The sequence below is a fragment of the Carex rostrata genome, chromosome 1, assembly GCF_964058835.1.
Source record: "Carex rostrata chromosome 1, lpCarRost1.2, whole genome shotgun sequence".
NCBI classification, from domain to species: Eukaryota; Viridiplantae; Streptophyta; class Magnoliopsida; order Poales; family Cyperaceae; genus Carex; species Carex rostrata.
In genome coordinates this window covers 11,905,224-11,922,176 of record NC_135918.1, presented here as the reverse complement: position 1 = coordinate 11,922,176, position 16,953 = coordinate 11,905,224, and the positions used below count along the sequence as shown (strand labels likewise).

The 16,953-nt window shown below is 35.8% G+C and overlaps 1 protein-coding gene across 1 annotated transcript; it reads right to left on the bottom strand.

Moving 5' to 3' along the window:
• Positions 1 to 14,644: 14,644 nt before the first annotated feature.
• Positions 14,645 to 15,703, bottom strand: LOC144559224 (putative F-box protein At4g17565). The gene has a single exon (XM_078308262.1). The coding sequence runs from the start codon at positions 15,701 to 15,703 to the stop codon at positions 14,645 to 14,647; it is 1,059 nt and encodes a 352-aa protein (XP_078164388.1).
• Between the last annotated feature and the right edge of the window lie 1,250 nt (positions 15,704 to 16,953).

Sequence of the window (16,953 nt, the reverse complement as noted above, 5' to 3'; positions counted from 1 at the left end):
TCCAATTGACCCGTCCCGGTTAATCGGATTAGCCGTTAACCAACATCACGAAAAAAAAAAAAAAAATTCTCGGACGGGTTTAAGCATCCCGTCCCGGGCCTGAGAAAAAAAAGAAAAAAAGAAAAAGAAAATCTGGACGGGTTAAGTAACCCCGTCCAGAATTTGAATTTGAAAGATTATATTATATTATATTATATTATTATATTATATTATATTATATTATATTATTTTTTGTTTTTTATATTATATTATATTATATTATGATTTTATATATATTATATTTTTTTTGTTTTTTATATTATATTATTATATTAATATACTTATATATATATATATTATATTATGAATAGAACTAGTTTAGTTGTGCTTAAGTTCACCAAAGTGTTTGGTGAGCTTAACTCCAAAACTTATTAAATCGGTTTCAAATGACGAATCCAAACCGTTAGAACCTGCCTATCTTGCGAGTGATGTGTCTACATGTGAAAATTTTAAACATTTGAATTAATTTAGTATAAAGTCAATCGGTCAAGATTAAAAGATTAATAAATTAATTTTAGTGCATTTATTTTTTGAACGTTTTTTTACCGCTTGACTTTATACTAAATTAATTTGAACGTTTAAAATTTTCACATGTAGAGGCATCACTCGCAAGATAGGCAGGTTCTAACGGTTTGGATTCGTCATTTGAAACCGATTTAATAAGTTTTGGAGTTAAGCTCACCAAATATTTTGGTGAACTTAAGCACAACTAAACTAGTTCTATTCATAATATAATATATATATATAAGTATATTAATATAATAATATAATATAAAAAACAAAAAATAATATAATATAATATAATAATATAATATAATATAATATAATAATATAATATAATATAATCTTTCAAATTCAAATTCTGGACGGGGTTACTTAACCCGTCCAGATTTTTTTTTTTTTTTCTTTTTTTTTTCTCAGGCCCGGGACGGGATGCTTAAACCCGTCCGGGAATTTTTTTTTTTTTTTTTTTCGTGATGTTGGTTAACGGCTAATCCGATTAACCGGGACGGGTCAATTGGACCCGTCCGGTGGGACGGGTTTACAGAGCCCGATCTACTTAGTTTTCGCAAAAACTCAAAAGTAGTGTTCTTTTTAAATATTTAATTTATTTTATTTCTATTAATAAAAAAACCGGTGGATTCATGGCTATCGCGATCCGAATTTTTTAGCAGCATACTAGTGGATAATGCTTTGAAGTAGCGCATCAGTAGATGAATTTTTTAAAATCAGTTTTGAGTCAATTTCCTTCCTTGGCATTTTCATAATTACTACTTTCTTTTAAATTTATTTAATTTTAATTTTGTTTATTTTCTAGCGGAATTATTTTTAGCAGCGTTTTCAATTTCTGTTTTGGTGGTTACTATTCTCGTGTAACTAAACTTATTTAATCTAATACAAATGTGGACAAAACCGTTATTTTTCTCAAACAAAAAATTTAATTTTATGTTCAATTCAAATTCTTACATGAATCCAACCGTATAATGGGAATGTTATATTTATGCAAATTAAATAAATTTTTTTGGACAAAATTTAATTAATAATTTAAAACTAGTGAATAATAGCAATGTCCGAGTCAAACATAATAATGAGTTATATTTATGCAAATTAATTTCTGATTTATAATTTATCTTTAAATAATATTACATAAAAAAATTTGGTAACGTAACATTATTTAGTTAATAATTAAAAAATAACGAAGTTATGTCTATAGCCATTGTAATCACTATGCGCAAATCAAACATAGAAATGACTCATTCCAGAAAATATTGAAAAAATAGCCATATACAAACCAAATATGACAATAACACATACATCCCAGGCATTACATTCCCTGAATTCTTTTTTTTCCCTGGAACCAAACGCCTCCTAAAACACTCCACCGCAGTTTAGAAACCTACCCCGCTCTCATCTCGATTCGTTTTGGTTTCTCCCATTTACAATGATCCCTTCGACCCCAATCCACCGATCTCTCGTAGCATCGACCTCATTCCGAAGAGGAACGCCTTTCTCTTCGCCGAGTCCCAAGCACAAGCATTTTATCATGCTCGTACCACTTCCTTGCTTGGCAGTACGACTCGATCCCCATCTGCATGCCATGTGTTTGATGAATTTCCTGAGAGGGGGTTTGGGCCCATGTCTCTGTTTGTGCTTCTTTGGAGCTTTGGAATGGAAGAAAGGAAATTGTGGATGGGGCTGTGAAGGTCTGGAGTGAGATGATATGGAGGTTCACAGTGTAAACATTGGCCTTTGATTACGGTCAGCCAGGGAAGAGCGGGCAGATCTAGCAGGACTTCCACCTGTGAACACTCTCTTTGGCAAGTCTCTACTTCTTCTTAATTAATAAGTTTCTATTTATCAGATCCATTTTTAAATTCGAAACTTTGAATTGGCACGGTGATAGTCTTGTAAATTGAGTGGGTATAAACCAGCTTCTTGGGTCATTGTATTTCTGGTTAAAGGCAAAATTATTGGTTCAACATAGAATATCAGATGCACTTTAAAATGTGCAACTATTACATGGTTACATGAAAAGTCTGACTCCATGAGATATAAAAGCCTGGGGATTTGAATCTTATATTACACTGGTGACATGTCATGATCAGTAGTGTTATATGGTAGGTTTTGCACAGTTTGTCCATATTATATAGGCTCTTGCTCTAGTTTGTTTTTTCAGGCTACGACTGACACTGTGCAGTTAATGATCTAGCGTTGGTTCACCCCACATTTTTAGAGCTAACTGCTAAGTTCAATGAATAATTGGAATGGTAGTCACATGTAAAGTGCCATGAGGCATTATAAAAAAACATTTAGTACAATTTCACCAACTTATGGCTAAACACTAATTTACTACTATTCTACTCCTAGCAAAGCAGTATATAATCACCAAAAGTTTTTGAGACAACACCATTACCAAAAAATGATTGTTCTACTCATTTTATCTATAACATTAAACTCTCAGTAGTACATGTACTTGCAGATCTACCCTAAAACTCTTGTAATTAATTAACTAAACAAAACCTGTCTAGCGAAAGTGCACAAACTTTAGCATTGTACATTCTGTATACAAAAAAAAAAAAATCTTCACAATAACCTTGGAAGAAGTTTTATAATTTGTTTAGCATGGAGTATGCCATTGCCAAGGAAGCAAAGCGAATCTCAGGACTTGGTATTCATCTGAGTCCTCTGGAGTAAGGTAACTAACAAGTAATAAAATTATTGCATTTAAGTGCCTGCTATTCCATATCCACTGGTAGTGTAGTAAATTAACAGGAAACTTAGAACTGTCCTACCATTATCCTCCCCTACTCTGCCTTTAATAACACAAACCAAAAAAAAAACAGAGAGAGAAATGCTCCAAAAAATGTTGTTTAAAAATCAACATTTGAGGGCACACAAAGCCTAACAAATATTCTACACCCATGGGAACTTTTCAAACAAAATATCATATCACTTCTAACTTTACCATTCGGATGATCTATAGTCTTTTAATCAACAAGCTTTTAATGAAATAATTTTGAGCTTCTAATGTCTAAACATATGCCTTTCCATATGCCTACTATTTTTTGTGCTTCTACTTTTCTACATGTTCTTGAACTATATATTCATTGAATTAGGTGGGAGTATGTTGGCCTAGTATCCACAACTCCATTCATCCCTTAGTTTATCCAACTGTTTTTTTTTTTTTTTTTTTATCGTATTGTACAACTATATTGCGTAACTTATGCATGCAACAAACTAACATTTAAGACAACCTAATCTACTGTTAGGCATTCATCAAATCTACAACATACAGTTGTAGAACTAAAATTTGTTCAAGGAAAAATAATTCTAGTCGCAATAAATAGGATGGACAACTAACAGTTGACAGGTATTACAAATTTAATGCAAAAGTAATTAGATTGAGGAAAAGTTAGAATTAAGATCAGGCGATCGGTTCAGTGAGATCGCCGGAATGGAAGTTACTGATGAGATTTGAAAAGGCAACTAAGATTTAGATAAATTTATCAAATATTAGTTTATCAAGGAGAGACAATTAAACTGGCGGCTTGTAATCTAGCATTTCAACCAAATACGACTATATCTATATGAAAATATGCTTTACAAAAGTATAAACCAGAGAAAAAAACTTACATAAAAAGAATTGCTAAAACTCCTTCATAGTACCAAAAAGGGACTGCACCGCCAGAACAATTCAACAAACAAGGAAAAAGAATAAAGTACCCGATCTCTGGAATACAACCCTGCGGAGGACAACAATCTCTTTTGGAGGGGGGGGGGGGGTTATAGGGATTGGGATGGAGCAGGTGGGTTTCGTAGAGGTGACTGGTTCTTGGTAAGCTTATCAACTAACTATGAAAAAAGAGATGCAGAGTTGAGATGAGAAATACTTATTTTGATTACACATAAATAGACAATGCGCTTTTCCTTTTGAGGGGTTTAGCACTTCGTTAGTACTACATTTGAATGTCTCCTCTCCATTTTAGAATAACTAGAAATATCCCAATGCTTATGTGTGAATCTCAACTTTGGATCATGATTTGGACAATTGAATTTTGGAGGTAAGTGAGCCTTGTCTCCTCAAGAAAGATGTGTTTTCAATTCAATGGCTCAGATATGTGGATCTTTTGATTGCACCCTTTGGGCAAGAAATCCAACCTAAACTTGACAATTGTCTCTTTCCTTTATTTCCTATGGATTTTTCCTTCTCATTAAAGCAACTAATTCTCATCAACATAATCTTATTCAATTTTTTTATCAAAAATAATTCAATTGTCCAAAAGCCTTGTCGGAAGTTGAGATTCCAGCAGAACTATTGCAAGGATATCGCTAGTTGTTTTAAAATGGAGAGGAAACATTCTAACATGCTACTAATGGAGTGCTGAACCTTTTCTATCCCTCAAAAGGAAAGCGTGTTGTCTATTGTATTGAAATAAGTATTTATCGTCTCAATTTCTCATTTCTCCTTTCATCTGAGTCAGAAAGTTTACCGAGCGTGACCTAACCCCTAAAAAGCCCGGCTCTCCCCCCATCCCCTCCTAAATTGTCATACCCCCCCTTCCGAAGAGCCTGTTGTCCGCAAGGTTGAATCCCAAAGATTAGGTACTTTATTATTTCTCCTTGTTAAATTATAGTATCTTGTTAGCTGTTGAATTGCTTTGGTGGCGTGGCCCCTTTTTGGTACTATGAAGGAAATTTGGTAGTTCTTTTTATGTGATTTTCCTGTTTTTCCCTAATTTGTACTTCAGTAAAGCCTAATTCCATATAGATCTAGTAATATTCGGTCGAAATTTGAGACTACAAGCCACCGATAAAGTTTCCTTTCCTTGATCTCATAGATCTAATGGATTTGTCTAGTCATATTTGGTCAAAGTTCGAGACAATAAATTTTTCCTCCCTTGATCTCATAGATCTAATGGATTTTTCCTAATTTGTACTTTGGTAAAGCCTAATTTCACATGGATCTAGTCATATTTGGTCAAAATTCGAGACTACAAGCAGCTAATAATTTTTTCTTTCCTTATCAATTATCATGAGCGGGACAGTCTATTTTCTTCATTTTTAACTTCCATTGCTGCGATCTCATTGATCTGATGGCTTGATCTTAATTTTTAACTAAATTTTCCTCAATCTAATTGCTCTCATGCATTAAATCCTAATACTCTGTCCTGTCAACCGTTAGTTGTTTGTCCTACAAATGTATGTTGTAAATCTGGTAAAGAGCTTTAGAATTTCTAGCAGTTGTGAGGTTGTCTTAAATTTTAGTTTGTTCCAACCTAGTTGGACAAATTAAGGGATAGTTTAAATACTTCGCTAACTTTCTTCCACTTGATTTTAATGAAAATATGGTTTAAGAACATATAGAAGAGTAGAAGTACACAAAAATAGTAGGCATATAGAAAGGTCATACATTTTGATATCAGAAGCTCAATTTATTTTATTAAGAGATTGTTGATTTAAACCATATAAGTTATTTCAGTGTTAGAAGTTGGGAGTGATATAATGTTTTGTTTGAAAAGTCCCCATTGATATATAATATTTCATAGTTCTGTGACTTTGAGTGCCCTCAATGTTGATCTCTTAAACAACTTCTTTGGGAGCTTTCTTTTTTTTTGGTTTTTGTTTGCTTGTCTGCATTCTTAAGGGGAGAAAGGGAAGGGAAATGGTAAGACATAGAAAATGAATTTCCTGATGATCTACTGCTTTATTAGTGAATGTTGGGCCCCTAAATGCAACAAGTTTATTATATGATATTAGTTACCTTGAAGGCTTTACTTTAAAAGAAATTCTGATGTTTCTTTCATGTTATTATGAAGATAACTTTTTCTTTTTGCATACAGTATATACACTGCTAAAGTTTGTAGACTTAAATTAATTACTTGCTAACATTTGATGGATATATGCTACAATATGTTTTTATTTAGGTTTCATAGCATAGATGATAGGATATCAAGCAGTTTGAATGCTAAGTGCTAGAATATGCATTATTAATGTCTGTGTTTTTTTGGTTCCGTGATTGTGTCAAAAACTATCTGAAATTATGTAGCTTTGCTAGGAGTAAGATCCTATAATAAAATAGAAAGTGTGTCAAGCCATGATTTGCTGAATTACTTGGATGTTTCTTCACAAAATAATCTCTCATGGCACTTTACAAGTAATTTTCTTTTCGATTGTTTATAGAACGTGGCTCTAATATTAATGTAATATGAACTGATGTTGGAATGACCTCACTTCAATTGATAGGCTATTTTCCTTTGTTATTTGCCAAACTGAGGTAATATGTAGACAATCCAAATTATATGGCTAACCGGCATCATTTGTAGGTCCCTATCAGTTTTGAGAATCTAGTTTCTAATTCTCACTATATAATCACATGCTAGCTGGCATCCTCAGATGTATACTTGAAAGTTCTATTCATTTCTTTCCATCAAGTGAGAGAACTGTTACGAGATTTTTTCTAAAATATTCCATCAGCAAGGCTTTTGTTTGATGTAAGACCTCACGGATTTTTACTTGGAATTTTGTTAGTTTTTAGATGGGGCATAGAGTGCATAGCTTTTGCAACAAATTTATGAATTTGAAAGGGTATATAAATTTGTAACTTTTGAGTATTAGTAATTTCTTCATACTAATTATTTTTCTTCATTTGTAGGATAATTTAAAAACAATGGTGAATACTCAACGTGGCCGGCAATCCTCAGGATCCAATATTTCACAAAGGCATATAGTGCGGCCACATCCCGCTGTCCCCAGTAACAGTGCTGTGCTCACTGGCCACCGTACCGTTCAGAACGGCCCCACCGTACCCATCCGCCGCACCATACCCGTCCGCCATACCATACCCATCCATCGCACCATACCTTCTGGCAGCACTGCACCTGGCAGCTCTGTCGGCCAAACGGGGCCAACTGTCTCGACTGGCTCCGCTGTTGCTGCTGGCCGCAGTTTATCCACTGACACTGCTCAGGCCAGCCTTACTGTCACCACTGGCCATGCTGTACCGGCCCATGCCACTGGCCCCACATATCCACCTCTGCTCAGATTACAGGCTGGCCATAGATCCCAGCGTGTGATTGAAGGAGAGTACATTCAACCTATGTTTCCCCGGGAACATATTACATCTCTACCATGGGACCAGCGTTACGAGCAATATGTTATTGCAGCTGGGCTTTACGGTGTGCACATGATTGGTCACATCCCAACTGACCATGCTCTCGTCAGTGCCCTCGTGGAGAGGTGGCGTCAAGAGACGCACACGTTTCATTTCCCTGTTGGGGAAATGACAATTACTCTACAAGATGCTGCTGTTCTTTTAGGGTTAAGAGTCGATGGGCAAACAATTTGTCTCCGAACAGATTGTAATTGGTCAGCAGTGGTGCGATCCTTACTCGGACGGGTAGACCCAACAACATTTAAAGAAAAGAGCAAAGTGGCCATTAATATATCATGGTTGCGTGATAAGTTCTCTAAATGCCCCACGGGTGCAAGTGATATCATTGTGCAGCGATATGCACGGGCATATTGTTTTGTTCTGGTCGGTTCTGTTCTGTTCACTGATCATTCAGGGGACTCCATTTCTTCGATTTATCTCCCACTTCTTGAAGATTTCGAGAAAGCCGGTAGATATAGTTGGGCAAGTGCTGTCTTGGCGTACCTATACAAGGAGCTTTGCTTGGCTACGAAGCCCGACCGCAAACAGTTTGGCGGCTCAATTACGTTGCTGCAACTATGGTCTTGGGAAAGGCTTCCCATGGGCCGTCCCAGAACCCGCCGAAACACAGAAATACCACAACTTGGTGGTGACGATTTAATCCGGAGGCCGCCACTCGGTTATGGATGGTCTGGTTATCATGAGCTCGCTGGTCATGTGACTTGCAGGGTGATGGAATCGTACCGTCGCGAGATCGATGGATTGATTGATGCTAAAGTAACCTGGCTCCCGTATGAAGACAAAATGGATTTACTTCCTGCAAATTGTAGGCCAGAGGATCGTTTGTTATGGAGAACAACTGCTCCGTTGATTCACTTTTGGATCGTGGAGATGCATAATCCGAGTAGAGTTGCGCGACAATTCGACCGCTACCAAGATATTCCACCTATTCTTTGTGATACCGACGAAGTTCTTCATACCAAGATAAATGGTACCGGAAAAGATTGGCCCGATGAGCATGCCCAACATTTGCGGAAGTGGAATGTTAGGCAGCGACTTTGTTTGAGGGATCGAAGACCGTATGACCACTCAAGACATGAGCAACACATGAGATGGTTTTCAGGCGCTTCGATTTTGTACCTCTCATCTCCTGGTGGTGTACCTAACACAAATAGCTCGGTAAGACCCCTATAAAATCAAAATTCGCATCCCCTGAGATTTCTTAAACTTTGAGTTGATCTATGGAAATCCAGACCGTTCAAATCCTTACTGCACGAATCTCGAAGCACAGTGATACTACCCCTCTGCATTCTGAATAGAAATCGAATATAATTTGGCCCAACTTTTGGATAAACTAAAAATTTTAGATATCTCACAAGATACGGACCCATAAAATCATGCATCTTACTCATATTTAGTTGCACTTGTAATTGTTGACTTAATTTTTTTTAATGTAGGCTGAAAGAGTAACACAGATTGCAAGGAGTATTGTGGAAAGGTTCAGAGATGTGGCCGATGAGGACTCAAGGGCATTTGCTCGTCAATTGTTGCATCACTGCCGGTCGGCTATTAAGGCCGTTCTTGAACCTATTGGCAACGAAAGAATCTTTGCTGCTCTTGACGGTGAGCAACCTCGGTGGAGGCAGGTTACTCCAGTCCCGGATGGAGATCCGGGACCGTCAAACCGTGCACCGCTCAAGAGGGCCCGGTGTTCATCATCAACTTCTTGCTGAAAAGGATGGCAGGAAATGGGTCCCACATGTTCAGGTTGGTTATGTTTCAGCCTCATTTGTCAAGTACTTAATTTATCTGTTGTCAGGTAATTTGGTCTACTTTGGGTTGAAGTACCTGTTTGTCAGGTAGTTTAATCTACTTTGGTTTGAAGTACCTGCTTGGACTTGTTTGTGTGCTTTATAGTGTGTGGTTGGAAAGAGTAGTTTCAGATATGTGACTTGTGTGGGTTTATGGTGTCCGTTTGCTGTATAAATGGTTAGAATTTGGTGGCCCACCAAATAGAGAATTCTTTTACAATATGGAAATCCAAAATACCATTTTTAAATTAATATTTTTTTATGGTTGGTTAAGCAAAAGAAAGTCTTAACCAAAGTAACTATGAGTAATAGGGGATGGAATGGAGATACAGCTTGTGGTTGTTGCGGTTTACCTGAATCTACTGATCATTTGTTTGTGGAGTGTCCATTAGTTAGAACCATTTGGATTTGGATTTGGATTTGGATTGCTAATTATAATAACTTTCAGTTTAATTTAACTTGTGTGGATTAATCATGGTTAATTGATGCATTTATTTCTTTGAAAGACAAATTTCTGTTAGAATTACTTAAGAGGTGCCATCTTATGGACAGTGTGGTTAGCTAGAAATAATTTCTGTTTTCAAGATATTTTTACTTCTCCCAGGATGATTGCTTCACAAATCATAGCTCTGGCTAATTTCTGGTGGAAATCAAGATATGATAATTCTTACTTATATTGTCCATAACTTTGCCTACTGACATATGCAACATTATTGTAAATTCTGATGATCTGATGATACAGGAGGAGAATTCAGTGGTGGTGCTGTGAGAGATGAATCTAATTCATGGGTATGGAGGCTTAAGTGAGATTCGAAGTTCTGAAGAATTGAAGATACTGATATTTAGTTGATATTTCATCATTATTAAGAAACATAGTAGTTGATACTTATATTTGTTTAAGAAAGATTGGCTATATTCTGTGACTTTAGTTCAGATCTGTGTTTGTTGGGGATTGTTGTTTTACTATGATATGTACCTTAGAGGCTGGACCGGTTCTCTTGTGATATTGGTTTCATTTTGAATGAAATCGGTGGAATTTTTCCGACTTCAATAAAAAAAATGGCCTTATGTCCTTCTCTTTATCAAATTATTACCTTTTTACTTGATTTTAAAGAACTGACCTCATTCAAGCAAGGTATTGTTTTCACACACGAGTAGCTTTTTGTCAATTTTGTTTCACGGGTTATCCCTTCAGGACTGCAATCCAAGTGTTACACTATAAGGGGTATGTAGGGAAGGTGTCGTAAGGCAGAAGTTCAAGTCTATAGAGGAAATGGAAATGTACTTGGACAGTACCGATGAAAGGTTCTCCGATCAGTGATGTCGTATATAGGGAGAGGTGGAGGAAGCTGTAGTATGACCCCATGGTTTCTGACATGTGTCAGACGATGTTAATATTAGAGTATGTTAGTGTATTTTTTTTTTAAAATTTTTTATGGAGGTGATGAGGTGAGCTTGTGTATTTTTGGATGAAAAAGGACCCCTAGTTCTTTGTCCAGTATTCGATTTGTTCGATCGTACAGTACCATCATTTTGTGTGTGTTAGGGGCTCCCACCTACAGAGAGTTGCATGTCTCTGGTAACCTTTTTATAGACAGACAATTCCTAAAAGCGTATACAATTCTCAAGCATAGAAAGAAATCAGTGACTTCAAGAAGTTAGCTTGCTGATTTTATGGAGCAAATCATTTATAGACAGGCGCATATTATTAAGAATAATGCTTTATTCGTACATTGGGAGGCCGTAGGGCTGACCAAAAATTCATTTCAATAACCTGAAAACTCTACACGTCTGAATTATGATTTGGAATCTGTTTAAATTTTGTCTAATTAAACACAATTTACAGTTTGACAAGGGCAATTAAACTTTTAGCATTAGATCGATTTGAATAAAATTTTCAGTAATATATGCTATTACACCTCCCGATTTAATAGGACATTGACTTGCTTAGAAAAACACGATAAAACATAAGTGGCACAAAAGCATTAATTTCATGAAGATCAGTGTCAATCAGAATCAAAACTGTCCCTAGATCTATAACATAACATCCGAAATTTTCTCACACAAACACACCCAAAGTGAGAGCAAGAGAGATGAAAAAAAAATTTACATGGTCTACTCTACAAAAACTTACTCATGAGGAGAATCGAACTCTAGATCTTTAATTAACCAACTGTGTTACCTCCCCTTTCTATTGGTTAAACCACTTCTGAGTCCGACCAGCTAATTAAGGCTACACATTCTCCTCAGTCCCAGGAGGAGAAGGGTGGACTGAATTGTGACATAAACCCTTATCCAGGAGATAATCATGGTATTGCAAAGCTGTCGCTAGAACATGGATAGCCAACATTATCCATCCTAGGATCATGAGCCAATGTGGTTTCAACAAGTGAAGAAATGCCGGATACACTGCCCCTATGATCGAAAAAAGAAAAGCAGCTATCCAGCTCATCATTTTGGGGTGACAGGCTACATCTACCTGGTCAAACATCGCCGGGATAATCATCAGTATACACAGCATAAATAAAGCTGTGGTAATGGCTGCTATAGATATCGCATTTTCTCCATCTTGTGTTATGATTAATATAACCGCGAGAAGAATTATGTTAACTAGGAGGAGGACTCTGGCGCGATGACTGATTCCCAATGTAGCTATGGGTTGCGGTGGCACAATTGGGTTTGCGTTTGCATTTGCATCCATGGATTTGGTTTCCTAGCAATTACATTTAGAAAGTCCAAAATTAGATGTAAATAATTTTTTTAATACAATCGTTATTAGTGGCTTATAATAAAAGAGAAGTCCAAAAATTAATTTGTGATTAGAACAGATTAACTATGAATCTATGATAATAAAGGCTAGACCAAATAAAAAACTAATACACCTTGTAACCTTTCAAAAAGTAAGAAGAAAAACTACAGTAATAATAAATTGTTTGGAGCCCAAACTCAAAGGGAAGAAAATCTGCAAGTGCAGATAAAATTCTCTAAGAACACAGAAATCACAAATATTAATTAAGAAAGAGAACCACATCCCAGCCTTGATAGCCAGATTGCTACCAGATGACTCACAAGTTTAAGCTGAGGTGAATCCAAACTTTCATGTTATGGAGGTCAAATATAAATGAGAGTCAAGCTGCAGATGAAAGTCAATTTTACGTTATTCATAAAATTTTACCCTAAACTATATAGAACATCAGGTACAAGTACACAAATTTTGAAAAATAAATGGGAGTCAATTGACCCCCCATTCTTTGAACTTACCTCTGCTCGTGAGTTTAACTTAGCAAATAGTAAAAGGGAGAAGAAATCAGAAATCGACAGTAATGACTAATGCCAAACTTCATCTAGTTATTCAAGAAAATGAATATCTTTGTCAAAGAAGGAAGCAAACCTGAAATGCCACTAAATTGGGTAATTATGTATAAAGTATAGAAATAGTTCACTAAAAATAGTATAGGCAATCAATAAAAATGGTCTTTGTATATATAGAACATCTCTAATTCCGGGATTTTTATAATCTAATGCATGCGATAAATTAATATTCAAGACATAGTTTATTAACAGTAATTTTACTAAGTTATTCTTCTAGAAGGGTGAATTTCGTAAAAGAACTCTAAGTAAAAGAAATACAAACACAGAACTCCAAACAAAATAACATAAACTGGCGCTTCTCTATGCCAAACAAATACAAACAGAGAACTCTAGTAAATAAACACTTTTTTTCAGGAGAAAGGTGAGGGCCAATCACTCAAATTTCATTTATATTGACACAAGTGAAAGAGAACCGTGATTTTCAATTCAGCAACAGCTCATTACCGATCTTCTTTTTCAGTTCAATACCATCTGAGTACCGGTCTTCTTCTTGTCAGGTTTGAAACTAGTTTCTTATCGCTTGCAGTATCTCCTCTGTCACCAGTCTCGCTGTTTTTTGCGTGTCCGTAAATATGCGATGACATCTTTCTCTCTAAATAACAAAACATAGTGCAACCTGGGTGTGTATAATTGTTTTTTTCTGCCAATCTAAGATTGCCGATCGGAAATTTTTTTGAGCAAAATACTGGCAAAAGGGCAGCCTCAGTCCCTGATTTTGTAATTGCTGCCACACCTGACGAGTAAATTGGCAATGATAAAAAATGTGCATCACTGATTCATTGTCAGCTCTACAGAGATATATATGTTCGGCATAATTCATCCTCTTAGAATTAAGTTATTTGTGGTGAGAATTCTTTTTCAAATTGTTAACCACATTGAGATCTGTACTCTTTGCGGTGCTTTAACTTTCCAGGTGTTGGCAATGTTATTGGCTATGTTTGGTCCCTCTGATATATTTTGATAATACTATTTAACCGTGTAGCCTCCCTCTTTGGTCCTTCTCCAGCTCGGTCTATCTTCTTCATCTGAATTGATATTGGCTTGCTGTAGCTCTCTCAGCAAATGCTGCGTACTCAGAGTGACCTGTACCGGTGCATCATGTAGAGTTCTATCTGCCAATCAGCCAATGGCCATTCTGTCTTGCTTGTGCCACTGTTTGGGTTCTGCTTTACGCATATTCATACAAATCTGCACATGCCAGAAGGTGTGCCCTAATCGGGTTTTTTTTTTTAATTGAATGTTTTCCCTTTATATAATTTGTTATAATTTTAATCTCTATATGGTGTAAGTGATTCATTTCTTAAGTTACTATTGGTTGGATGACAACATTTGCAGGGAGTCTATTTCCAGAGATGAATAGTTCTTCTCCCAACTTTCCTGATTATATTACTCATTTACTCCCTTCTTTCAAGTTGTACTTGTGAGTTTTCATTTGACAATCTCAACCTGGATATTAATTGCGTATTTTACAACATGGATATTGATTGCTTGATTATTTGATACATGTGTAATCATGAACGTGAACGCGGTATTTTTTCTAAATAATAAAAAAAAAGTTCCTCACAGGCCATATTACATATATAGGTAGGTGATGTCTTGTTTGCGTCTTTTTCAAATTTAATTATGCCTTATATATATATATATATTTATGTCCTCTACATATACCCTTTAAACAGTCCAATACATGACCAATTTTTATAAAGCAATTACTGCAAGAACTCATGCTGTATGACAAAAAAAAAACAACAACAACTTGTGTAGGTGCTAAAGCCTAGTACAAACTTGGCAGAAACCATAAAGCGTCGGGTGATTTCAAGATCACTTGTTCTGTAGTCCCATCTTCCATGTCATACCTAAAAAAACGACCGTTAAGACAATGGTAATCACGACGCCATGGCCAATATTTTGTATTGTAATAGATATAGTTTCCTCTAAGTCCTTTGATATCACTGGCCCTCAAACAAAAACCATAATTATAATATTCCTGCAAGAAGAGAATACAATCTCCAATCCCATTCAATTTAGACCATCGGCAACAACCAAAATCATCCGTATGCTCCAACCGGTACACCTCAAATTGATACTTCCACAAGCTTTGGAAGACTTCACCAGGAACAACTACTTCAATGTATGACATCATCACCCCAAGTAGATCTCCCATGGCATCAATCAAGAAGTTAAAATTAACATGCTCATCTGGATGTGGTATCTCTATGCTTGTCTTAGTTCCAGTTGAAGCGTCATAAACCCAAGTACATTTTGGTATTGACAAAGACAAAAATAGCCTTCCTTTGTAGTACCCAAACGAAGTTGGCTTAGGAAGTATAATTGATATGTGTTTGATAGTACCAGGTGGTTGAAACCTGACAAATTGATATTTCATTGTTTCAGCAGAAAGATATTGATTAAGAACAAGTAAATAGATCTCAGTGCCCACAAAGCTTGAATTATGGTTTGTGACATGTCCAAGGCAAGCTACTTTCTTATACAATGAAGGGTTCAGAAAGGGAAGGGTGACTTTGGTACCAGTAAGCGGATTGAGGAAATAATTCAAGCAATGATGTTCAAAAACAAGGAAGAAACCGGCAGATGTTGCTACAAGTTCATTATATTTAGGAAGGCATATTCTTAGGATTGTGTTGGATGAGAGAGAGTATACAAAGCATTCATTATTCCATATAACTTGTGGTTTTCTGTCAATCCGCGTTGTAGTTTGAACTGTTGAGCAGATAAGCCAAGGGAACTGCACTGGAGCGTCAGTTGTGTCTGTGGCCAAGCGCCAATTCTTGCACACAGCACGAAAAATGATGAAGTTCGAAATGTTTTCCATTTTCTTCGATATCAAATGAAGCAGCTCTATATTAAGCTCTGCCCAATCCCTTTTTTTCTCTTCTTTACGAATTGTTAGTACTTTCTTACCTTTGTGAATGCCCTGATTACATTAATTTGAGCAAACAAGTGAAGAGATCATATAATAAGATCAGAAAATTGCAATTCCATAGTGTTTTCAAGCCCAAACAAAACACATTGGGTTGCTATTTATCACGGATCACATTTTATGGTTTTCACAAACAGCTAACTAATCAACATATGTAGTAAAGTTCAGTAACTTTTTCTCGAATTTGTTATTGCGCCCCCCCCCCCCCCCCCCCAAATACTCATCTTTTACCCTATATTTCCTTCAAATAATTTAATTATTAACTACAATTTTTTTAAAATCGTTATGAAATTGTTTTCTTTATAATGTTGTAATTTAAACTTTATTTTGTATTTAACTAAAAATTATAACCTAGGATAGCTTTTGTAAAATCTTTGATATTCGTAATATATTTATTTAACCTTCTCTGCAACATCATGAGAATTGTGATTTAAAATCTTAGATTCTATATACATAATTTTGTCCTTTAGGTTCTTGTACAAGCTTGCATGGCAGACTTCAATTCTTGGAACGGTGAAAGACACAAATTAAGTTTAACAAAATCACTTAGAAATTTAGATTCGCATTTAATTTCATTTATTAAAGTTCACACAGGACTTTCAAGCCATCTGAAAATCAGAACCTATGAATAATAAAATCAAAATATTAGTTTGTACCTTCTGCAAAGCTAGAAGCACTGATCGAAACTTATTCCGAATCATATAAGATTTTCTTTCTTCTTTCTCTTTCACAGTTTCCAAACGCACGCAAGACATTGCTAGTGATGTACCCATAAAATATTTTCTCGGTGTGTTCTTACAAACTTCTGAGAAATAGATGACAAAAAATAGATCAATGATATAAAACAAAATATATTTTCGATAAAATTTATGGTACCCTCGCAACATATATATAGGCTTGACTCGTTCTTTCTCTATTTATGTACGAAAAACATTTATAGGTTTTGATATTTAAGTTTTGCCAAACTAATCTACAGTCATCCATCATTTTGGCTAGACATGTAAATTTAGAAATCAGAAATTAGACGGATTGTTAGGGCTCGATCCGGCACACTATTTCTGAAATAGTATGCAAATATTATGTCTAAAATAGTTCGTGTAGCTCATACGGCTTAGCAAAGTCCTGGTGACATGAGTCTGCTG